We start from the raw sequence: 26,543 nt of genomic DNA, 5'->3' as shown, positions 1-26,543 counted from the left end.
ATTGACAGGGAAGGTAGGCGGGTTCTAAATTAGCGGGTTCCATGGATTAATGCGCGGGTGGGCGCGTCGGAGGCTGGGGTAGATCCCTAAACCTTGTACTGTAAAATTTGTGTTAACATTTGTGTTTCACTTTATATATATTTTTTACAAACACTTTGGAATAGACATATGTACTCAGAGAACTTACTATGTTGTTGAAGTCTGGCTATAGTATATGAACAATGGTAGGTTAACATTTTTCGCTATATGTAACTAATTTACCCTTTATAGTGGGTACCTTTACCCTTCCCTCTGCAGATCTGGACCTGGGGGGTTTGATGTCCACATTTGGAGTTTTATCGCTTCCTAGTGAACGTTTTTCCCAATTAAATAGAACATATTGTGGCTATGGTCAAACCATAGAGATAGATAGAGGACTCTATAGTGCCCAAAAGCACGTTTTAGCATGGGCAGCGCCATTGAGCGCCATTTTGAAGTAGTGTACTGGGTAGGGACTTCCTATGGGTTAATAAGGAAGGATCACATAATTCCATCCAGGTCATCACAATTAATTATACTTGTGAGCAAACATTCCATAACTACAGGTGGCAGTAAAACGCCAACCTTGGCTTATATACCTGTTCAAACAACACACTCCAGGTGGCAGTATGCACCCTTTCAGTTTGCTTGCCAACTCATAGACGTAATAGAAGAAGGAAATGGACTACTTCAAAATGTGTCCTCTAACTCGGGGGTTTATAAACTTTTTCACTCAGGACCCTCTTCCAGAATTGGAGAACCCCCCCCCCCCCCCCTGTGTGTGCACCACGCCTATTTATATGAGAACAAGCCCTGTTCATGTGACAAATTGCTCACACCCTCTTGTTGGTGTTGAGGAACATGTGCAGGTTTAAAGATTATTTCCCGCAATTACACACATTTTGTCACTGGGTGCATCAGTTTTTTCAGTTTTAAAGCTAATTTCCTTGCAATTCTATAGATTTTCCCATGTCTAGTGTGTATTTATGTGATATTTGAGTGACTGAACATTACAACAAAATCTATGGGCTAAAAAACCTAGCTGAAAAACATTAGCTGACATGGGCTTGTTGATCTGGACATTTCTGGAAAGTTATAAATAACTCTAAGGTATGTAATAACATGACAAGAGAAAAACTGATGATGCACTACACAATTTAAAAATGTTACATCCCGGGGGCGCGCCCCACAGTGTGGGAATCACTACTGTAACTATCTCTATGGGTCAAACTTACATCAAGTAATTACAGTAATTACAGATCAAAAGCCTACAAGTACATTTGACTCTTGAAAATGAATTTGTTATATTGTTGTGAATGTGTGTGATTCATTGGGAAAGTTGTGTGTTTGCACAAAAGTTATTGCTTGAAGGAATAAGAAAGGATTTGTAAAACAAGTCTTTACATATTCAGCTGAAATGTGTAGGTTATCTGAACGAAGTGCTCCGATTTTTTTCTAAAAGGGAATGTATTAATGTAACATAACTGTTGTTTGGAGGCATCCTCATGCTTCTTGCACATTCTAAGAAAGACTGTATGCTATTGATCATTTGATCAATGAAATGGATTATATGAGACCCAATTATATTGGTTTATACATTGACGCACGACGCTCCACACGTTTCAGCAATAGGTTGTGATCATTGAGCTAGCTATATATTAAATTACGGATGAATATGTAAAGCGTGTTATTTTCCTGAATATATTTTGGGGGATACAATTATATTCATTTTCTTTAGCCAATTGCTGTAAAGAAACTGGAGCCGCGCTGTGTAAGAGATGGGGAAAATACGTCAGAGAAATTACGTATCTGCGTTTGTAACCCAATAGAATAAGGGGAATCATATGCAAATGAGATAGGAATATGAAGTGAATTCCGAGATGTCAGTCTAGCGGTAGCTACATGTTAATGCATGTCCATCGACAGGGAGGGAAATAATAGAAAAGACGGACCGTAAATTATTTCGAGATAAATATAGAAACATCCCTATGGAAAGACACGGATACAGACACAAAGGAGAAAAGGAAAAGACTGGACACGGTGTAGGAGAGGACGGTAACGAGGTTAGTTTGCCAGCTATTTCTGTCTGTTACGATTAGGGACGGGGCGCAGGGAGCTGTGTTGTTTTCGTCGGTTTAGCTAGCTGAACACACCACTATCGAACTAAGCAAGGTATGCTAACTACCTAACAAATGTAATTTTCCATTTGAACACATACCTTGCTTAGTTCGCTAGCTGTATGTTGGTTTGACATACTGCGAGAGAGGTTGTCAACAATCATTCCACCACTAGCTCGTGGATGCGCGAAAAGCAGGGATGGTGAGTTGGGGCCCTTTGCCAAATAGCATCGAGCTAACGTTACAGTACTAGTCCTCTCTTACTTGTTTACTATATTATTACCTATGTCGACAAAAACATTTTTATTTTACGAAAGCCATCTAAAATATTGCTGTGTCCAGCATTACCGGTCGGTGGCAAAGCCATTGATAGAAAAAGCAGCGGGGACTGCATGGTGCGTACTGTATGTAGCTGGTGGTGGGTTTCCCTTGAATTTGACTTGCTGCGCACCATGATAATCTGCATTTACTGAAATGGCTAACTAAATTAGCTTGCTAGGTAATTGTCTTCTCATGCAGTGTGTTCCTATTCCTATTGTCATCATCATCATCACACACTTAGGCAAATTATTCCTACACCTGCCTACCAATACACATGTGGAAAAAAAGTGGTCCATGTGCTAACTAAAACAGGAGAGTTAAATTTGGGGTAAACCATCGCTCTGCATTCTCACTCATGCCCAGCTGCAAGTGTTAGCTACTGTGACAGACAGATTAAAGAGTAGGGTGATATGGGGCTGAGCCCGTGGTGGTTTCCCTAATCTCTCAACTACGCAGCTCTGGAATGTTATTGTATCTCATGATGGCAGGGCAGGCGGTGATTCTTAGCACAGGCTATCCGTGGCCTATTGAGGCACGTGCCCCCCTAAATGATTTAAGGCTACATCAGTGATCATGCTGGATGACTGACTGGCCTTCCCACATCAGAGGCAATCTGCAGTTTACATGAAACAACAACAAAGCGGCCACCCATCACTTGTTTTAATAAAATGCGGAGGGATGGGGTTTGAGAAATGTAATAACACTCAAATTCATAGACAGAGCTATGGATGCAAGCTCTGAGCATCCATGAAATCAAAGTATGGAGTCAACCCCCCCCCCCCCCCAAAAAAAAAGTGGCTTGTAGTTACTGCAGTTGTTATTAGGACATAACTAATGCATTCTAGATGGTATGGAGGTGAACACACAGAGCCTAGTTTACATCCCAAATGGCACCCTATTCCCTATATAGGCCTAGTGCACACAGCCTTAGAAAGGATTCATAGAAGTGCTCGGCCTGCTGACCTTAGTGGCCATGGCTAATGTAATTGATTCTTATCAGATAGTGTTCTTTCTGATTGGAGAGCGCAGTAATTCCATGCTCTACAGGGAATTCCATTTGGAGCAGTGGAGGACAGTGGGGATCACTGTTAGTAATGGGGCTGTTAGGATGGATCACTGCACATTCTCTTGTTAACCAAGGAGACAAATGAACTTTATCACATCCGTCACAAATGACTGGTTTGAGGTCAGTTCTTAATATTGAAGAGGAACTACAGGGATTGTAGAACCATGTTAAAGGAAAGAAGTCTAGTATGGAGATATGAAGAGGCACAATTTCTCTGATGTTCTGTTGGGTTGTCTTGGCAGATCGTGCAAATTCGTAACACCTGTTTTAAAACATGAAATAAAAGTGTTTGTTTTTCTTCCAGATTTGACCACGTCACTGTGACTCTGTCACTGCACAAATAAAGGCTGTTGGACAGAGTGGATCATCTTTTTATTGAATTTAAACCTAAATTGTAAGTAAATAATTGTTTGATAGAATTGCTCAACTCTTTCCTATCCATGTTCGGAAGTTTGTTTGTTTTATCTAAACTACCTCATCATCTGACTCTCATATTTACATACCACAAGTTCCTCTTTTTGGACTGTAAACCAGCCTACCTCTTTCTCCACCATCTCTTTTTGTTTTGGCCAGTCTGTTTACCATCATTGGCTTTGTTAATTTTCTGCTTCTGTCATTGCTCCTAGCAGGCAGCTGAAACATATTTAGCTGTTGCTAGGCTACATGCCTTGAATTCCTCTTTTTGACAGAGAAATAGCTAGACCACTTTGTGCCCTCTGTTTGTTTCATGGTCCACACTGTTTACGGCCACTGATTAAGTTTGGTGAACAAGATGTAAGTTTTAAAGTTACATTAATGTAGTTTTGTTGTCCAGGGTACAGTTAATCAGTGTACTAGTGAGCATGGCTGATGTAGGCTAGTTGATTTAATGTGTTCTGTGTAGCAGGATCATCCGTACTAGCTGTATTTGTTCTAAGTGGAGTATTTACAGTCTAACGCTTTGTTTACTTCTCTGTGTTTGTCTCAGAGGCACCATGGCCACCCAAGACTCGGGCTACTATGACTACACCATCGTCGCCCCGGAGATGCCGGCCATGTTCGACGGCATGAAGCTGGCAGCGGTCGCCACGGTGCTGTATGTCATCGTCCGCTGCCTGAACCTCAAGAGTCCCACCGCCGCTCCTGACATCACCTACCAGGACACGCCCCTGAACCGCTTCCTGCTCAAGTCCTGCCCCATCCTGACCAAAGAGTGAGTGACCTTTCTGCCCGTGGTTCAGTCTTTGGCCGTGTTCTGCGACCGTACAGGACACTAGTCTAGTGCAGGTCTTTACCCCCAATATAACTTAATGCTGAGTGCCAAGCAGAGACCCATCAGGTCTAATTTTTCCAGTCTTTGGTATGACTCGACCGGGGGAACCCATCCTTCCAGTCTCAGGGCGGACACTCTAACCCAAGGTCACAAGTATTTTATAGCTTATTGGGGTCCTATGATTTGTTCAGGGGGTTTTCAGTAGCCTGTAATTGGACCACTGCACCCATGATCGCCTTGCCAAGATCGCACCAACACTTCTGTTGTCACTCTACACTATAGCCTACATCTAGTCCCACATTCCAAAGAACTCCTGTGTGTTGTGGAAAAAAACAATACTCCTGTATGACTAGAGGTTTCTCTGAATGTGTGGCATGGTTCAGAGCCAGTACTCTACTCTACTGGCCTAATAGTCCTGTCTTAAGGGAGTCTGAAGCCCAGTGGGAGACTCTGGAGGCTTCCCTCAGCTGCTGTCTCATTATGTAAGCCTCTGTTACTTCATCTCAAATCTCTGGCCACAAGTGCTTCCCTTACGGCTCTGGTCAAGACTAGTGCACGTAGGGAATTGGGATGCAGATACTTTTTATCCAAACAGACTGTAGATGTAGTTTGAGGTTTGTGTGTGTTCATGTGCGCTGTTTGCTTTTGTTTGACAGTCTGTCTGTGTGTTTTTAGCCGTGACTAACAGACCTGGAATGTTCCAGACTTCCTCAGGGAGGGATGCCCAGTTAAACATTTGCCTTCAGTTAATTTTATCTAGTCATAGGCTTAATAAGTATGTGATAAGACAATTTGTTTAGCTCCAACTCTTGCAGATTTTATAATTTAAAGGTTCATTATACTAATCAGTAGGTGAATTGCTTCTTAATTAAATACATTTTAATCTTAATTTTGCACTATATCCTTCCACTGGGCTGTACTCAGTCAAAAGCTAGCCAAGACAGAACGTGTGTAAAAGGATATTGGGCTAGTAGGGCTGTCTTTCATTCATCAATTGCTCCTTGGCTCTGTTTATGCTGACTAATGATCCAAGACGGTTTGTGTAACTCCTAGTGACACCCAGTCGAGTTGCATAACACTGTTTCCAACACGGTGACCACGGACAGATCAATCATGGAGAAGGAGAGAGGTACACAGTGGAGGAAATATGAGACAGGGGGGCAACGACTCTGTGTTCAAAGCAGTCCATGCATTCCATCTGTCATTGTATTCTAGAAAATAAGGGCGCAGCTGAAATATTTTATTCAATTTAGCCTACGGAGAGTTTGGGAATAGCCTAAGTAGTTTGGGAGTTCGCCTCTGAAAGGGCAGGTCCTGCACTGGAGTGATGTGCAGCAGAGCCATTCTTCTCTGATGCTGAGTGAAGCCAGGTTTCCATGATCAGAGGTCTACTTGGCCTTTTATCTCAATCTGTCTCGGATGGCTTTGTGTTCAGGAAACCAGCCCTGTAAAGGGGCAATGTGGGATTGGTACATCCGTTTTTGAATGTTTAGATTAATGATATGTAGCTATTGTTTTTTTTTAAGAATATCATTTATGAATGCCTCGTTGAGCTTAGGTTTTGTTTAGCTCCAACTCTTACCCCATGATTTTACCCCCAAAAAGTGTTGTGGTTACCCCTTCAGACAGTAGATCAGAGGGATGTGTATTGCATCATATCAAAAGGCTAGTTATTAAATCAGACCTCCTATAGAACAGACCTGTGACTTTGATCTGTACCTCAGACAACACCCTTAGTTGTCTATCTATCAGCCCACGCTGGCTTCTGTTTCCTTTGCTTTGGTCTGCTGCTGACTGTCAAGGGCGACAGCAGGTTACAGTGCACACACTCGTGCACATAGACATGCATGAGGACACAAACTTGCGCACAGACATGTAGCTACATGCGTGTGGACACAGGTTTGCTGGAATGTCTTGACTGGAGCACCCAGACCTACACCACTCTAAAGTGTAGGCAATATGACAGACTGATTTCATTCACACAGTAGATAAGTGTAGCTTTCATCAGTCATGTCAGATGAGTCATTTGAACAGTTTTGGGCCATAGCCTTTGCTTGTGGTCTTAGCTGGTCTGTTGCCCCCCCTCGCCTGCCTGCCTGGACTCCTCCCCTTGTCCTCTTAGTCCTCCTGTGACAACATTACGTCATCCCTGCCAGTCGAGGATAATTCGCAGAGCGAGAATGTTCTGGGGAATCAAACCTGACCAAGACTTTAGTGTATTAGTCTATATCGGGGATATTTAAATCAGCCTGGAGGTCCGGAGTACTCCTGCTTCCTGTTCTACTTCATGCTACCTCCCTAACTCTACCTACGTCAGAGTTGATAATGATGTTTACTCAGGGGTTGGAGGTCTTATCTGTAATATTAGTAATGGTGTGGGGAAGCATCAGCGGTCATTGTGTGTTTTGAGATGAGCGTTATGTAAGGGAAGTAATGTCCAGGTGCTCAGACTGCTCTAATGACAGTGAAGGAAGATGAGATTGAGGGGGTTGTGTAACTGTTGATTTAGCAACAGACTTTGCTCGCTGACGATATTTACTGTACCAGTGTGTACACTCCCCACCCATGTGTGTGGACCGTCAGTGCATCCTTTGACTGGGAGAGGATCACCCTGACCATGGTTCACCCTGACCTTGGTTATCTCCAACCTTGGTTATCGCTGCAAACAGCCTCACAGCTGCCTAGCTATTCGCTCCAGTCAGGGAGCTGCCTAGCTATTCGCTCCAGTCAGGGAGCTGCCTAGCTAATCGCTCCAGTCAGGGAGCTGCCTAGCTAATCGCTCCAGTCAGGGAGCTGCCTAGCTATTCGCTCCAGTCAGGGAGCTGCCTAGCTATTCGCTCCAGTCAGGGAGCGGCCTAGCTATTCGCTCCAGCTGTACCTTAAACTATGGGATAGCATAAGGTGTCAGTGTTTTGCATAAATCACTAAATATTGTTATGACCTAGTTCTATTTATCTCAATTTCATCACAGGGACATTAAATCTTAAGGCCAGAGTGAGTAGGCCAAAGCTACATTTGAGGACATTGCAATTGTCAACATCGATCTCCTTTTGTTATCGTGGCTGCTAATCTATAAACAGACCTAAAATGGAAACCACTACTTGTTTTTGGCCATTTGCCAAGGGTTTCCTGCTAAATGTTCGGTGTACTTCTGTGCTAAACTCAGTGTGCGGATGTGAGATGGTAGATTGTATGGCTGTGATATGACTAGCCCAGCTCATGTCTCACTGCAGTGCTAGCAGCAGATAGATCCACTTTGATCTCCTGCAGGGTTGGACCCTTACCTACGTCTACTCCCATACAGATACAGTACCAGGGCAGATGCATTATCAAGGATGGTCAGCTTCGTGTGTGTTCTATTTAGGAATGTCAATCTCTTCCCTGTCCCCCGCTGTGTGTAAATGTTGTTCCAATGCACTGTGACTGAAAGTCAACACAGCAAATAAACCACCCACCTTTTTGCCCTTGTTGTCTGTGCTTAACCACGTTTGGGCTGTTGTCATGCTGTGCTGTTGCCACTTTGTTGTTGTCGTGTTGCTACTGTGTTTTCATATTGTGCTGCTGCCATGTTGTGTTGCTACTGTGTTGTCATGTTGTACTGCTGCCGTGTTGTGTTGCTACTGTGTTACGTTGTGCTGCTGCTGTGTTGTGTTGCTACTGTGTTACGTTGTGCTGCTGCTGTGTTGTGTTGCTACTGTGTTACGTTGTGCTGCTGCTGTGTTGTGTTGCTACTGTGTTACGTTGTGCTGCTGCAGTGTTGTGTTGCTACTGTGTTGTTGTCGTGTTGTGCTGCTGCCATGTCATGTTGCTACTGTGTTGAGCTGCTGCCATGTCATGTTGCTACTGTGTTGAGCTGCTGCTTTGTTTTCATGTTGTGTTGTTGTCTTAGGTCTCTCTTTTTTTATGTAGTATTGGTGTCTCTTTTGTCATGAAGTCTGTTTTGTCCTACCTTTTTAAAAATGGTTTTATCCCAGCCCCGTTCCGAGGCCTTTTTGCCACTTAGTAGATCTTCATGGTAAATAACAATGAGTTCTTAATTAACTTGCCTAGTTAAAGGTTTAATACAAGTAAAATTGTATACTACATTAGCTGACCGACTGAAATAAGACAAAACTGTAAGCAAGAACAAGTCATCAAGTAAAGCTATTCTATTACTTCAAGGGACATCCTAATGCTGTTGTGTGCTTGTTTCTTACAGAAACCTCTTATGGACACTGTTGCACATTCCACACATGTTTCTGTGCACAGATCTCAAGTTAGCATGGCATTGTAGAGTGTACTGTATGTGTGCGATTTAGGCTACTAGCCTATGTGTTAGAGCTCCTAGGACCTATACCAAGAATTACAATGTATTTTATTACCTGCAAATAAACCTTTCATCTCTTGAGTAAATTAACTAAGTAAGCCTTGGACAAAGTAAGCCTTGTCTGAGCCAGAACATCCCATAGTGAATCTGTGTGTTTTGCAGGTACATTCCGCCCCTGCTGTGGGGTAAAAGTGGCCACCTACAGACAGCACTGTATGGCAAGATGGGGCGTGTGAGCTGCCCTCACCCCATAGGCCTCAGGAAGTACTTACCCATGCAGGATGGGGCCACTGCCACCTTTGACCTCTTCGAGCCCATGGGGGACCACCGGACAGGAGGTGGGCTATTTTCAATCATTCATGGATCATTTATCAAGAATGGAGAATCTCTATTGGCACAGGACTCTCTTTTTCAATATAAACATTCAAAAACAAAAACATCCCCCTCAATTGAGATGTGCTTGCCTTACCTTTTCTATGCCTAGGTTAACTGGTTGAGAAACATTGTCATTTACAGCAATGACCAAGGAGAGAAGTGCAATGGGAAGGAAAGCTGTTGAATGAGCTCATTGGAAGCATGAGAGCAAATTCATCAGCCCAATGTTGTGCTATGGACCTGTCCTATGTACGGTATCGGTCCTGTCTGGGCTCAGTTTGTCAGGGCGGTTTTGGCGCCTTTGGTCCATTGACTTGTTTACCCTATGGTTCCATTTCCCGTTCTGTAGGTGATTATTATGTCCGTGTTGTTGAGGACACAGATTTACAGACCGTGACTCTTGGTAAACTCTACTACCTCTACTTTCGGCTAAGGTGATGAGATCAGGGGCTGCGACCCAAATGGTACCCTATTCCCTATTTAGTGCACTACTTTTGACCAGACTATTGGCCATAGTCAAAAGTAGTGTACTGAATAGGGTGCCATTTGCGACGTAGATAATTTGTTTGGCCTCCGAGTTGAGATGTAGTAGTTTCTAATGGTCACTAGTTTGCGTTGCCATATGGAAGGAAGCATGTTGCTTTACTTCACACAGCCACTTTGTTTCCTGTTCTAGTTGTGATGTTGCCAGTGGCTTCTGTCTGTTGTCCGTTTTATCTTATAGTTATTAAAACATATAGATTTATATCCCTTTTGCCTCTTGTCAGGCCGTCATTGTAAATAACAATTTGTTCTTAATTGACTAGCCTGTTAAATAAAGGTAATAAAGAGCCTCTGGTAACTAGGCTACTTTTGTTGTTTTATTATTTGAGTGACTGGGACATCTCATCCTATAGACGTTTTATTGAGGCACCATACTGTCTCTGTTTGCTGCCTGTCATATTTACGTACCACACCGTGCAATGATCGGCCCATGAGGACGTGTAATCTTGCCTTTACATATTTTCATTTGCAAACGGCTCACTGATCCATCTGTCCGTATGTTTGCTATTCCAACAGATGACGTCACCATGGTGATATGCCCGGGGATCGGTAACCATAGCGAGAAGCACTACATCCGCACCTTTGTGGGTCACTCTCAGAAGGAGGGTTACAGGTGTGCTGTGCTCAATCACCTGGGTGCTCTGCCCAACATCGAGCTCACCTCACCTCGCATGTTCACCTACGGTGAGGACTACACAGGCGTGTACAAACACGCACATACTCCTAATAAAACACACATGCGCACACACATACTCCTAATAAAACACACACATGCGCACACACACACAAAGCAACAACAAGAAGGTATAGGTGAAAGACAGGTTTTTACCACACCACCCTGATTTCAGATCAGTGGCCATGAATTATGCTACCAAGGAAATGAACCAACTCAAAGCCCCAGTATGTAATGTATTTTCTCTGGTCCGTGTGCTTGTTCTGGTAGGTTGCACGTGGGAGTTTGCGTCCATGGTGGGTTACATCAAGAAGATGTTCCCTCACACCCACCTCATAGTGGTGGGCTTCAGCCTGGGAGGCAACATCGTGTGCAAGTTCCTGGGAGAGAACCGGACCAATCAGGAGAGAGTGCTGTGCTGCGTCAGCGTCTGCCAGGGATACAGTGCACTCAGGTGGGCTACGGTCTTAAGACTTATTTAAACCCTGTGCAAGTACGCAAAAGCAACATGTAAGAGCTGCTCAAAATGGCTATCCAGTGTTCAGCCGTGGAGTTACAAATTGCAGTGCTCCACACGTTTGTGTATTATAATTGCTACGTAAGGACGCAGAATGGACATTTTGCCTAGCTAATGGTGTTTGTTGCATTACATACTATATGCCCTTTTTACAAACAGCTGTATACTAGGTCAGTGAAGGTGTCATAAACATCCAAATATAAACAGTGGAGAAACATTGTCTTTTTTAGAGGCAGTGTTATGCTTGTTAGCAACGAGCTGTAACGTAGCTAACTTAGTGTAAATAAGTGTTTTTCCCCAACTTAGTGAAGTTAGCTAGCTGGTGTTTCTATTTACTGTGCAGTTGGTTAGCTGTCAAAAATGACACACTGTTCAGTTGTGTTTTACCAATGGCGAAGGCGCATAAAGATGAAGGAATTCAGATATGTCTTAGTTTGAGCACTATCCACTGAGTTTGTAAACTACGGCACTTTTTAGTTTTTTCAAATTGCCACTGTCTTGGCGCTAGAATTAGAATCATGTCTACTGTGCTAATGCCAATAGAATAAATTAGTAACAGAGAGCAATGTACAATATGGCGAACTTAGCAAGCGAGGCATTTTATGGTAATTACATGGGGGTCCGTCATCTTTTATGCACCTTTGTGACGTAATCTACTTTCCAAGTGTATTGCTTTGAATACAAGTGCTCTGTCTGTCCTACTTCTGAGCCTTGGTTCTCTGTAAAAGGAGGTTCACTCAGATGGAATTCATTTTGCCCAGCAGCTTTCTGTCTGACAAGATGGCAACAAGGCTGAGAGTAGCTGGGATCCTGTTTTTTCTCCAGCATCATTGATCATTTCCTGTAGTTTGGCTTTATCTGTGATCTCAGTGGACTGGTGACTAACACAACAAAGACAGAGGACAGATGCTCTGCCTTTTATCCTTGCCTGGGTGCCGGTCTGTCTCCGCTGTAGACAACTGGTTGTTGCCTTGCCAAGTATTTTGAGGTAGGCAAAGATGTAGGCTCCAGTACAGTAGGTCTGTGTTATTGAGTACTGAAACAGACTCATACTGTTGGCTGCTCCGTTAGCCTGGGTTGATAGTTTTCATGCACCATGCAGTTCTTCCATGGAGGTTGTTTCAGTGTTTTCCTTCTGTCTTAGTCCCTGTGATCTATTTGATTACACTTGGGTCTAAAGCAGACTGCCTGTTATCATAATGAGCATAGACTTTGTAAACACTTGAGCTTTTGTTGTGACGGATAAACTTTTTATCACGATACAGTGACTGAAAACACACAACTCTGGTGTTTCTAGATGTGGTATTGCACAAGCTCTGGGATGGAGTAGATGGAACTCTGTGAAACGTGTGGTGTTTCTGAACCACACCTTTTGAGTTTGAAACGTGGCCAAAGTCTCTTGGCAGGAACACTCTGCTCTGTCCAGAGAGTAAACAGTGTGTTCGTGTGTGTGTCAGGACCAGGCAGACTGGACTTTTGTGAAATGGGAGTAGTCTTTATACCTCTGTTTTATTTTCCATTCCTGTCTGTCATAGCTAAAGCCTTGTCTTTTGTCATTGCCCATGCCATCTGTTGAATGGGATTGTTATGCCTGCTGCATAGTTCTCACTATATATGCTACCTCTGTAGTATTTCTCATCAGGGTTGGGTGGGTAGGTTTCTTTCTAAATGTAATTTGTTAGTTACTAGTTACCTGTTTAAATTGTAATCAGCAATGTAATCTGATTACTTTAAGTTACTTTTTCGATTACTTCCCCCTTAAGAGGCATTAGAAGAAGACAAAAAGGATCCATCAAACACATTTAGTGTGTCATCATAGAGGTCTCTGAACTTATGGTCAGGCAAAAAATTCTGATTTAGCCTACATGTAACTGATAACATGTAATCAGTTACTCCTCAACCTTGTTTCACATGTGCACTAGCAGATATGAAGTTGGACTAGCTAATTCCTAGATAGGTACTGCTAGCTTGTTGCTAGCTAGTTCTTTGCTTGTTGCTAGCTAGTTATTAGCTTGTTGCTAGTACTGCTAGCTTGTTGATAGCTAGTTGCTAGCTAGGTAGTGTTGGTGAGTTCATAGTGCAGTAAGAGATCGTTCTGCGGATTTAACGTGTGGGGTGATGGTTAGCATGTCAGCTTCAAGAGTACAAAGTGTTGTTGGCAGCAGGTTTTTTGTTGTCCTGCATTGGCCTACAGTGATGAAACCTGTGTTTCATGCTTTAGCCAACTTTTGAGTATGTTGGTTGTCAGGCCAAACTGATATAAACATGACAACAATATAATTAGTTCTCTCTCTACACACAACTGACTTCCGTGTGTGTGTGTGTATATATACAGGGCCCAGGAGACGTTCCTACAGTGGGACCAGTGCAGACGCTTCTACAACTTCCTCATGGCCGACAACATGAAGAAGATCATCCTTTCACACAGGTACTCAGCCCTGTTCCAATACTTAGCACAATCACACTGGTAGGCCCAGTCCCAAAGAAACCCCTAGCCCCTACCCTAGGGCCATGACACTTCTCATACATCTGAAATTGCCAAATTACTGTAAAAGCCATATGGTGGAAACTCCATGTGGTGATTGGGAGCTTTCATCACATGATAACACCCATTCAAGCCCTGCTGGGGCCACCCATAGGAAATCAAACTCTCTGCTAAATGGCTTATATTATTTAAGATCTATGACAAATGGCTTGGACTTAACTCAGTCACAACCCAGCAGATCAGTAAAATTCCCCATGGAGGAGAAACACCAAACCCGTACAGAGCAGCTCCCTGAGGCAAACTATTTAACTAATGAAATGGAGGCAATTACGCACGGAAATTCCTGGTAAAGGTATAGATTTTACTGAGAATAACTAGTGTTGTCACGTGTTTCAACGCCATGTCTCAACATTTTGTGTGTGTGTTTACAGGGGCAGTCTGTTTGGAAGTGCAACGAAGATGGAGGATGCAGACCTGAGCCGGCTCTACACGGCCACCTCCCTCATGCAGATCGATGAAACCATCATGAGGTATAGGACACGCTTTCCCCCCCAATACATTTTTTTATTTATTTATTTTTTATTTTTTTTTGTGTGTGAATTTTACCCCTTTTTCTCCCCAATTCCGTGGTATCCAATTGTTGTAGTAGCTACTATCTTGTCTCATTGCTACAACTCCCGTATGGGCTCGGGAGAGACGAAGGCTGAATGTCATGCGTCCTCCGATACACAACCCAACCAGCCGTACTGCTTCTTAACACAGCGCGTATCCAACCCGGAAGCCAGCCGCACCAATGTGTCGGAGGCTACACCGTGCACCTGGCAACCTTGGCTGGCGCGCACTGCGCCCGGCCCGCCACAGGAGTCGCTGGTGCGCGATGAGACAAGGAGATCCCTACCGACCAATCCCTCCCTAACCCGGACGACGCTAGGCCAATTGTGCGTCGCCCCACGGACCTCCCGGTCGCGGCCGGTTACGACAGAGCCTGGGCGCGAACCCAGGGACTGATGGCACAGCTGGCGCTGCAGTACAGCGCCCTTAACCACTGCTCCCCCCCCAATACATTTGAGTAAAAGACACTAAATAGAATCTAATAAGGAACACATGCTAAAATGACACAATGCAATTATTCCTGTGAGCAACCGGTCTCACATTGACCCCCTGTGAAATCAGTGTTGAGTCCTCAACACTACAATATTTAGAACTGATTTCACAGGGGGTCAATGTGAGATTTATGGCTGTATGTTTAAAATAGACGGTTAACACTCAACAGCACCTGCTGAAGTTCAAGCCAAACGTTTTGAGTTTTGTCAATACATAGGAACAATATGCTAGGAGCCATTGAGCAGGGCTGGGCGATTATCGCGTATGGGAGTTTCTCGATTTTAAATCTTGAAATAAGCTTTGTTGCACAATTTAAGGTCAAAACACTGCATTTCATAAGGAATTCAGGGCTTGTAAAATTATACCAAAGCCTTCAACCATAAGACCCATTAATAATTAAATCATTTTATCAAAATAGTTTAACCTGCTTTTTTGCAATAATCACTGATTTGGCTTTCAAATCTGTCTATGAAAATTGCCTTTTTTTTAAACAAGCTTAACCAGAACCAGGCACAATGTACATTCACTAATAATGACTAACTTAAGGTAGCAGGCATAGATAATGAACACAGGTCAACCTCTCAAGCCCACCTTCTAATGAGTAGCCAGCTAATCTTTATATTTCAAGTCTAGCCAACTTGGGTGTATTTGCTTGCTAACATGGTATAACAGTTGAACTGTTCTGAATACACCCTCCTGTCCATCTCCACCTGTTTGAACAAACTGTTCACTTTGTTTAGATATTGAAATCAAGTGAGAACGAGTTGCCAATTCTGGATATTAATGCGTATTTTTATGATCATTGCACATTTATAAAACGCCTACTGGACAGTTGGCACATAACAGTATGTGGCTAAAATGCTGCTAGCGTTGGTGTTACCGCAATGCTGCGCACGACAGGAACTGAGCAGACATTTGCCCAAGTCGTTGATACTCCCGTCTTAGTAAGATCTGCTCTATTCTACATGTTGGGAGTTGAGACATGAAAAGGTTATCATTAGAATGGTTTAGTTTAAATGCAGATAGAGATTTTAAACTGCTTGTTGTCAGAGAGGAAGAAGTGCTCTTTAGTCTTTGTTGTGGTGAGTGTCAGGGGGAGGGGCTTGGTGTCTGTGCCAGTGGGAAGGTGCACAGTGAACACAGCACAGAAGGAGCAAAGGAGATGAGAAAAAAGACAGTTTAAAAATATATATATATATTTACCTTGATTCTTGCGATACAGGTATTTTGAACATTGTTCTAAAACATGAATTTGCTTTATCGCCCAGCCCTGAGAAAGGCCTCTGAGTATCTTGCTGTGCATGGTTCATAGGGATGTGCATGGTTCATAGGGATGTGCATGGTTCATAGGGATGTGCATGGTTCATAGGGATGTGCATGGTTCATAGGGATGTGCATGGTTCATAGGGATGTGCTCACCCACATAGTATGTCACTTAATAATCCCTCTCCAGTTTCCACAGCATGCTGCTTTGTTTTGTGACCTGTCACCCCTCCTGTCTCTGCAGGAAGTTCCACGGGCACAACTCCCTCAAAGAATACTACGAGAAGGAGAGCTGTGTGCATTATATTCACAATGTAGGTTGATACTCTTTATCCCTACTTCTCTCCCTCCTGTGTGAATTAAGAATACTTTTGTAAACATGTCTGTGTGTCTGATTGGACTCTTATTGGGCCTGTGTATTGCATACAGTATATCTAATTATGGTTGTATTTTTTAGGTTGACGTGCCACTTCTGCTGGTCAACTCTGCAGACGATCCTCTGGTGCACGGGTCTCTGCTCACCATCCCTCGCACACTGGCAGGTAATACACCCCTGCATTAGTGTACACACACACACACACACACACAGAGAGTTTCTCTACTCCGAGCTCGTCCCTACAGAGACACAGGGCCATTCGGCTCGAACCGCCCTATCCGGTCCCCCAGGACACCTTTTCCCCAGAGATAAACATGTGCATGTGTAATTCCCCACTTGAAAAAATGTAATCTATACTTGGACTGTCTGTGTCCTGCTTCTGTTATAATGCAATGTCATTATAGTTAACACAGACAAAGACGTTTGTACAACATGTTGATCATGTTGTTTATAGTTCCAACTAATGGTTACAACAGATGTTTGTACAACATGTCGATCGTGGCATTTCTAGTTACAACAGATGTTTGTCCAACAGGCCTTTATGCAGAGCAGCGGAGCTACATTAAAATAATTGTGCGCCGAAGTTGTTTTTTTAGCTATTGAGAAGAGGCATCCAGAGAATCCGATCATGCAGCCACTCCATAAGAAGTTAGTCAGTACTGTAACAGTGAGAAAAACGCATTGCTAAATTGAACTTGGTGTTTGGTGTCAGCAAGCCACTTTGAAAAGTCACTTTTTAATGTCCAGAACAGTATGTGCACATGTTTTTTGTGTACTAACACAAGGGAAATCATTAGAAGTCTATTGTGTTTTCACCAGTTCAACACCTGGTACAAAGTTCTCCCTTACTTTGTCTCTGAAACAGCAGAGCTGGAATAGACAGATGAATCCTTTAAGTCCCACACCCAGGCCAGGGAGGGGGCGGTATGTAGAACTAGGTGTGTTGGGAATGTCTGCCTGATTAACACTGGCTCTAACTCTCTCACTCACACACACACACACACACACACACACACACACACACGGTAGTGTATCACACAGATGAGAGCCTCTGTCTCCTCGTGTGCTCGTGACTTAGACTCTAGACATCGCTAGGCCTTACCTTTTTAGACATGCAAACTAAAGTCTGTCATTTTTTTCAACACTAACTGATTCTAATGACTGATAGGTTAACATGATGGGTGTTCTATCATTTTAAAATAGAACACTGAGAATAGCGGCCAATCAGCTCAATCCTCAAGGGTTTACTGGGTTGATCAAATGGAGCAGTAAAGGAAAGCATGCTATTTATGGAAACAACCACCTCAGCACTACCAACTAGTCACCATTTGTTGGATTATATTAGATCCATGGACTGGACAGTACTCTAGCCAGTTCTCATCTCTCACGGGATTTCTGGAACAGCCCATTGCTCTCTATCCCTCTCCCTTGGCCCTTACCCTTTAATGTAAGCATGTCTGAAGGTTCTGGTTGGGTATAAACTGTGTAGTGGTAGAGCTTCCACAATATTGCTTCCCACCTTACAGATCTGCAAACATTGAAGGGGGTCTAAAGAGAAGTTCCCTACTGAAATGATCACGTTTCCTCAAAGTGGTGCTGAATGTGACCTGTTATTTATAGAGTCCCAGAGCTGGGATGGAGGGTAACACTAGCTCACTGGCTTGTTGTGTCCTGCACTACACAGGGATGCAGGGTGGAGATAGGAGATTCTCAGCTGGTGCCCTGCCTAACTCTCTGATAGGGGAAATCAGCTGGTGCCCTGCCTAACTCTCTGATAGGGGAAATCAGCTGGTGCCCTGCCTAACTCTCTGATAGGGGAAATCAGCTGGTGGTTCGGTCCCCTTTGCCCATGAAGAGTCAGGCTGACTCACACTGGCCACAGGAAGCCTGGAAACATGTGAAAGCTGTTGTATAACTAATGCGGTCACCTCACCTGGAATCAAACTTTAAGCTGCATGGTAGTTGGCACATGTCATTAGGGCTGTCTGGCGGACAAATCCGGCCAACAATCTTTTAGTTGGATCCTCAGTCAGGAGTCTTGTGCGTAGTGCTTAACCCAGAGTTAAAGTCCATTTCATTTTAGGATTTAAATGGAATGTTATTCAAATGCAGAATATGACAGTATTATTATTACTTAAGTGTTTAGATGAATTAGGCTTCTGCTTTGCTCATACTTATCTTCCGTGTCACAAAATGGAAGCTGCATATTAGACATCATTTCTGTTTTAAAGCAAGCTTCAACTTTTCCCTGCGTCTAGTTCATGGTCCTTTTTAAAACGCTATTAAACAATTGATAGGATGGCTTCCCAAAAGATGCAGCCAGCCAAACTGAATGGTATATTATGAATGTGTTCCTACATCAAACCCTCTTCAGGGTTCAGCCTAATGGAAAGCTGGGGTGGCCTGGCCTTTTTGAATTGTTTATAAATATGAGTAATTTCCTAGAATCACCTAGGCTATTATAACCTCTGGTAGATGTTAGCAGATAGTGTATGGTTGGTACAAGCCCTGTGGGGTCACACTCACCAGGCGGAGACTGCAGTTTCCCCCACTAACTACTTTTCTGTTTAATTTACAAGTAATGGAAAATAGGGGTCCATTTATATTATTGAATTGGAATATCAATTTACTTCCTTAATCAGCCCAACCCTGATTCTGTTAATCAGCCCCAACCCTGATTCTGTTAATCAGCCCCAACCCTGATTCTGTTCTACCAGTTGGGGAATACCTGTAATACTGTTGTTACCCGCTACATGCTCAGTCATTTCACTAACACTAACTAACACTAACTTCACTAAATAGGTTATAAATAGGCTGTACTGTACAGCCTATAATCAGTGACTTGTCCCATTTTGCTTGACGTGCACCTCCCAGTGGATTGGGTTGAACAATTGGTGTTTCAACAAAAACCAAAACGGAACGGTATGAAGTAGCTCAGCTACAGAGTCATGAGTTAATTGTTCTAGTTGGTCAATCCTGATAGATATTACATGTTTATTGCCTTTATCAAGGCTCTATTTATCTTTCATCAGGGTTATTGAGCTACCTGGTGATAGTGATCGATGTTAATGCACTGGACCCTGCTCTCCTTCCTCTCCCTGTCCTCCTAGACGCCTGACTCAAGATCTCTGCCCCTTTACACGGATGACGCCATTTTACGACCTTGGTGTAACATTGTGTGCTGTTCAATATTTTACCGAATGTCAGGAATGATGCCATACATAACTGTCACTAAAAAATGACTCCCATGTGGTTCTGGGGGCTGGTCCGGTGGTTGTGCTGCCGACCCGGATCACATGCCCCTGGAGGCAGTGGTTCCATCACCCGTTCCTCCACTTGCTTTCTGTACTGTAGCCCTCATCTCATTCCTCTCATACATTTCTATCCATTTGTCTATCAACTAAAAAAATATGTTTTAAAAGATGCTACTATCTTCTAATTCTACCCCCTCCCTTTCTGTTCCCTATCCCCCTCCAGAGAAGAAGCAGAATGTCATCTTTGCCCTGACACTGCACGGGGGGCACCTGGGCTTCTTTGAGGGGGCCGTGCTCGTCCCCCAGCCCCTCACCTGGATGGATAAGGTGATCGTGGGTTACGCCAACGCCATGTGCCAATGGGAAAAACAGAAACCGCCATGCCAAAAAAGCGGGAACCTGAGTACATCCTGTCCTGAAGAGAAGGCAGCGTAAACTTTAACTTCCTGAACTCCTCTCTCGCTCACCTCTGACCCTCCCCTCCCCACTCACTGAGGAGAAACTTTAACCAAACTTGAACTACTACTCTCTCTCTCTCCTCTCACGCCTCTTCTCGGGCTACTGTCTCAACCCTCTCCTCCTCCTCCCGGGTACCCCTATTCCCTCAGCCTCTACTCCTCCTGCTGCCCCCCTCTAACCAAAACCACCTTACACGTGAAGGAACTAAAACGACTAAATGCCTTTGTGCTTTGTCTCTGAGGGGAACTAGTGGAGTGGAGAGGAACAACTACTTCTGTCCTTACATTTACATTACCAAGAGAGATCCCTGAGATCCAACCATGGAGACTGACCAAATATTCACTTTAAAAAGGGATAAAACAAACTGGCATCCGACAAGTAGAGAAAAAGAGAGGGAGAGAGAGTGACATGGTAGATGTGTAGTCGTAGAGAAAACGAGCACAGAAGAAACCTCCTAGTACTATCTCTGAGGACTAATGAAGCTGCAGTGACTGTACGCTACAGTGCGCTCACTGCTGACGACTGCCAAGGCTTTAGCCTAGTTTGCCATCTTAAACCAACACAGCCTCTTTATACAATGTATGTTACTCGCAAATAATGTATAAAAAGCCAGTTTAGTTTAGCAGGCCGTGTGTGCTGAGAAGGAGAGCTGCGGGATAGCTCTGTTAGTATGTGACCTTTTCTATGAGGTTGATCTGATTCTCTGTTCTGTCTGTTTTAGTCCTAAACATGTTTTCTTGGTGAATAGCAGCCCTTTTTGGAAGGTATACAAATATGGAATAGTTTATTATTATTATTATTATTATTATACAATTATTTTCAGATCACGAGTCCCCCATAAAATGAGTATCTATTTCGCACTTGATTCCATGTAGAATCAAGGGGTATGTCTCACAATGCACCCTAGTTCCTATGGTGAAATATAGTGGACCTGGTCAAAAGTAGAGCACTACAAATGGAATAGGGTGCCTTTTGGGATGCATCCAAGATCTCACTCGCCCCTCAGTGATATTAAGCAGTGGAGGTAGGTTTTTACCTAGCGGACCTGACCTGTGGTCAATCTCAATGAGATCCATGCACATTCCTACTGTCTCGTTGTTCTATCACTTTTATTCAATGCACTTTATACGTTGTATGTCACATTTCTTTATTCAACCGTTTTGTTATTCTTTCTTTTATGGGACTAGCGGAAGACAAAGGTTTAGAAACTGTTTTGTTTTGCGTAACGTTTAGTTCAGTGACACTAACGAACGGGAGGGAGAGAGGTTGATAACTCTTCAAGTTAGACGGCCCAAATGATCCCCACGTTCACTAAACCCTACAGTCCACCCTCCCAGTAGAGGATTTTTGTACTTAAAAATAAGACCCTTTTTCCAAAATAGTGCTCTACATGTTAGTACACTATGTAGGGAATAGTGTCATTTGAGATTAGCCCTCAGGGTGAGTCTTCCTTGGCTGTCTGTCCTGTGCAGTCAACCTACTCAGCCTTACTACTAACCCTAACCTACTCAGTCCTATACCCTTGATCAGCTCCAGGTCTTCTAAAGCATGACTGACTATAGAATCATTCCCTTACACAGAGTAGCCCACTGCCAATACACAGACACTCCAGTGTCAGACACTCGTATGGAAATGGACCTAGCAGCTCAGACTCAATATCACTAAAATACATTTTCAACCAGTCACAACGTAGATAACTTGCTGTGATTACTGGTTTATCACATCTGATGTTGAACCTTTCATTGGCGAGGGCACTGTACAGACATGAACATACAATCATGTAGATAGATGACTGCTATTACAGACCATGTGTTCATGGGACCTGAGCTGTGAGGTGTGCTGAGTAGGATGGCCATAATCATTGTGTTAATGACTTCCAACAGACTCCATTTTGTTGAACCAAAAGTCATCACAGAAAAGTTTTTTTTTTTTTAGTTGAGCAGTGGTAGAATACTGATAGAATATTGGTGGCAGTGTTGAGGTCTACCAGAGGAAGTTTATTATACATGGGAATGGCCCAACTTTGTTGCTAGGGAACATTATCTTTCAAAGGGGGAGAGAACTACTTTCCATTTAGTTTTGTCAGGACAGAAGATCTTAGCACACACGTTTGTGTTTGAAGGAATGCTGGAATGTTAATGCTGAAAGATGCTGAGGTGTATGAGAATGATGTGTAGGTGAGAATCTGATGAGGTTTGCAAAGACTCAACCCCGAACTCAAGGGGGAGTGGCGCAGAAGATCAAGTTTAGATGTTATGGCTGAGACGTCATAGCTTTCCGTGTTTCCTCTTCTTCTTATATATAATGGCCATGCATTTCCCTTCAAAGCCTGCAGAGGCAGCCATTCTGGTGGTGTGTTGTCATGACACGTCCAGTCCAGAGGTCCAGCCAAGTGAACTGTAGGGAGGTAAAGCTGGTGATTCACTGTACATTAGTGGTTTGTCCCAAATGGCACCATATTCCCTATATAGTGCACTACTTTTACCCTGAGCCCTATGGACTCTGGTCAAAAGTAGTGCACTAAATAAGGATTAGGGTGCCATTTGGGATGCTATCCAGGCGTATCAGTCTCACCCAACCCATACCTTCTGTGTAGCATAATGAGCTCTTTCAACATCACCTCATGCCAGTCATTTGGCTGGCTGAGTTCTTTCAGCCTTGTAAACCGTCACTCCCTTCTCGAACTTCACCTCAGTCAACTGGCATCCAAACACAAGGGTGCCATCTGCAGGCTTGGAGAGCAAACTACAACTTCTGTCTTAAATCCAGCCAGTAGGTTACTGTACTGTAGTCCTTTAGACATTATTGATGTTAACTCAGTGAGACCAGATTTTAATACAGCTGTTGAACTGATGTTTATTACCAATGTTTGTTACCAATTTTTAAGGACACTTCACAGTTTTAGTTAAAAGTTCATAGAAAATCAATTAGTCGGTGACTCGTCCAGTCTAACCGATAGTCATGTGGTTGTGAGATATCCCAGCGAGTAAGATCTGAGTCTCGATACACCAGCATAACAAGCTGTCTTTGCTATGTCTAGAAATCCACTTATCACCTAACTTTGCACAGAAATGCAGGTTTGGATTGTATCTCTTCAAACTACTTCCAGAATTGAACAGTTAGTTTGTTTTTCAGATGTCTTTTTGAAATGTGTTTTGTATTTTGTATTGTTACGGTGACTTATTATTTTCTTGCATGTGCAGATCAGAGTGAGTGTATATGAATGAATGTAGGTGTGTATGAGGAGTCCTAACACCATCTCTGGTTTGGAAAGCCACAACATGTCTTCACTTTTTAAAGATACAAATCAATTAAATGTATACATAGTTCGGTCGTTCCACCAATTCAGTGCCTTTTTAGAATTCAGCTGGTAACATTCTCTCAAAGTGCACATGTTCAACTTAATTAAAAACACTTCCCATCTCAAGAGGTTAAATAAAAAAGCGACTATATTAAGTGTGAAGTAAAGTAATAGGGTTGGTGATCATAAATCCCATTGTGATGGAGGGAATGGGAGCCTGTTGTGTACAACCGGGAGGGGCAATTGAATGCAAGCTTTTAAAAAATGAAAGTGTAAACATTTGTAGCCTGTCTTTATATGGAGTAACAGGGTTGTCGTGTTCTGCTCGACCCACTCCGTTTCCCACCACAAAACACCAGAACCAGCTCACCTGCTTTTACACTGTGATTTGACTATTAGATATTAGTTTCTTTTGGTTATTATTATAGTTTCACCATTTTAAAACGAGTTCAGTTTACATAAGTAACAGAGTTAACCTTAAAATGAAGGGACTTTCCCTTGAAATGAATTAATCTTCAGAAATGACTGCCAAAGCTACTAAATAACTAGGGCTTTACAATGGAGAAATGTTGAACTTAAGTGGGTTAAAATCTTCATGTTCATGGAGGGACATGTCAATGCTGATTTCTTTTTTTTTTTTGTGTGTGTGCACTTCAGGAAGTCTTCATATAAAAAAATGGATTTATTGAATTCTCCATGTGATCTATATTAAAGGGCACTTCAATGAATGTAACAGGCTTTTAAAATGCAATATTGTTACACAATTTCTACTTCAAATATCAAAGGGATGCAAAAGGCAGTCATTTGGTGAAACGACCCAGTTATATGTTACTGTATGACGGGGACCAGGGGCCATTTATAAAAGATTAAGGCAATAATCAATAGGGATTTGTTTCTCTCAAGGTGTAAATGCAAACGTGAGGGAAAGATGAGTACAAAATGAAAGTGGGAGAACAATCTTATTTATGCAGTTTTGTTTGGACAGAGAATGTGCTCCAATCCATGTCCGATGTTCTGAGTTGTTTATTTTAGTATTGATATGAAACAATGTATTCATCTTCTGCTTGTTGACCCTAATTGTGTAAGTGTGACTGACTGATCTTGCAGGTCCTGCTTTTGAGAAACAACCCTTTGAGACTGGATGAGGTCACCAGACTGAGATCAGAGGCCAAATGTAATTAATGTCTCAGAGTAGGAGTGCTGATCTAGGAACAGTTTTGGCTTTTAGATCAAAATACATAATTGGCTATATGGACATTCGGGACCTAGATCAGCACTCCTACATCCCCAGGGGTTTATTCCATGGGCTGAAATGTCTAGAACGATGCTCATAGAAAAGTAGTGCATAGAACCAACATGGTTCTCTATTCCACAAGAAAGAAAGCTCTGTAAATGCTATGCAATCCATTTCTATCTGAAACGTTCTGACCATGCCGCGCTGGTGAACACACCTAGATATGGGGAATGGAGCCCTTTCCACCAATAAGAACACAGTGATCCATGACATCATCAAATGTTCACTTTAACATTCTAGAGCTTTATTCTTGTTTACAATCCGTTTCATTGTACGAAGATGTTAGCTGTTTTGGAAGGGTGGTGGATGTGGAAATGTAATTTTGGTGCACTGATATAATCATACAGTATGACATTATGAATTCAGATCACTGGTGTGTTTTTGTAAAGAAAACCAATGGTGTGTGTGTGATGTACTAATAAAACAAATATGGTTGTGTTCCAAAAATAAATTATTTTCTTGTAAAAAGTTTTTTTCTTGTTATTGTCTTCATGAGCAACTGGTGATCTCATGTTCAGTGCCTTCAGAAAGTATTCACACCCCTTAACTTTTGACATATTTTGTTGTTACAAAGTGGAATTAAAATGGATTTAATTGTATTTGTTTTGTGTCAATGATCTAAACAAAATACTAACATCTTCATTAGATAAGTATTCAACTTGGTAACAATTGACAACCAGCATCATGTCATAAAATGTTCAGAACTGTCATGACATATATTGTGTTATGTTATGGCTGGTTTTGACACCCACATAAGAGTGTCAAAACCTACAAAACCTACCACACAAGGCAAAACATTCCATTACATCACAGCCTACTTGTCAACAGTATGTTTGTTATATAACATTTTCTGAAATGTACCATATTAAATTATTGTAATTATGCACACATTGATGTCAGACATGCACCGACCCCAATGCTCTGTTGCTGATGACTGGGATGAATGCAGGAGCAGAGAAAAACATCCCCGCAGCATGATGCTGGCACCACCATGCTTCACCGTAGGGATGGTGCCAGGTTTCCTCCAGACGTGGCATTCAGACTAAATAAATCTTGGTTCCGTCAGACCAGAGAATCTTGTTTCTCATGGTCTGAGAGTTTTTAGGTGCCTTTTGGCAAACTCCAAGCAGACTGTCATGAGTCTCATAGCAAAGGGTATGAATACTTATGTAAATAAGGTATTTCTGTTTTAGTTTTTTTATACATTTGCAAAAATCTAAATAAAAACTATTTTCGCTTTGTTATTATGGAGTATTGTGTGTAGATTTCTGAAGATTTTTTATTTATTTAATACATTTTAGAATAAAGCTGTAACATAACAAAATGTGGCACAAGTCAAGGGGTCTGAATACTTTCCGAAGGTACTGTATGTGTGTGTATACAGTGGGGCAAAAAAGTATTTAGTCAGCCACCAATTGTGCAAGTTCTCCCACTTAAAAAGATGAGAGGCCTGTAATTTTCATCATAGGTACACTTCAACTATGACAGACAAAATGAGAAAAAAAAAATCCCGAAAATCACATTGTAGGATTTTTTATGAATTTATTTGCAAATTATGGTGGAAAATAAGTATTTGGTCAATAACAAAAGTTTATCTCAATACTTTGTTATATTCACTTTGTTGGCAATGACAGAGGTCAAATGTTTTCTGTAAGTCTTCACAAGGTTTTCACACACTGTTGCTGGTATTTTGGCCCATTCCTCCATGCAGATCTCCTCTAGAGCAGTGATGTTTTGGGGCTGTTGCTGGGCAACACGGACTTTCAACTCCCTCCAAAGATTTTCTACGGGGTTGAGATCTGGAGACTGGCTAGGCCAC

The 26,543-nt window shown here is 42.6% G+C and overlaps 1 protein-coding gene across 1 annotated transcript; it reads left to right on the top strand.

The window, feature by feature from the left end:
- The first annotated feature begins 1,884 nt into the window (after nucleotides 1–1,884).
- LOC139384331 (monoacylglycerol lipase ABHD2) lies at nucleotides 1,885–25,195 on the top strand. The gene is made up of 11 exons (XM_071129028.1): nucleotides 1,885–2,081; nucleotides 3,827–3,916; nucleotides 4,490–4,714; nucleotides 9,243–9,418; nucleotides 10,515–10,682; nucleotides 10,942–11,125; nucleotides 13,524–13,616; nucleotides 14,105–14,203; nucleotides 16,285–16,354; nucleotides 16,498–16,582; nucleotides 19,894–25,195. The coding sequence occupies exons 3-11, from the start codon at nucleotides 4,497–4,499 to the stop codon at nucleotides 20,103–20,105; spliced, it is 1,305 nt and encodes a 434-aa protein (XP_070985129.1). The 5' UTR covers nucleotides 1,885–2,081; nucleotides 3,827–3,916; nucleotides 4,490–4,496; the 3' UTR covers nucleotides 20,106–25,195.
- Nucleotides 25,196–26,543: the final 1,348 nt, after the last annotated feature.

Source organism: Oncorhynchus clarkii, chromosome 26 (genome assembly GCF_045791955.1).
Source record: "Oncorhynchus clarkii lewisi isolate Uvic-CL-2024 chromosome 26, UVic_Ocla_1.0, whole genome shotgun sequence".
Classification (NCBI taxonomy): Eukaryota; Metazoa; Chordata; class Actinopteri; order Salmoniformes; family Salmonidae; genus Oncorhynchus; species Oncorhynchus clarkii.
Note: the sequence above shows the minus strand (reverse complement) of the source record. Positions and strands in the feature narration are given on the sequence as shown.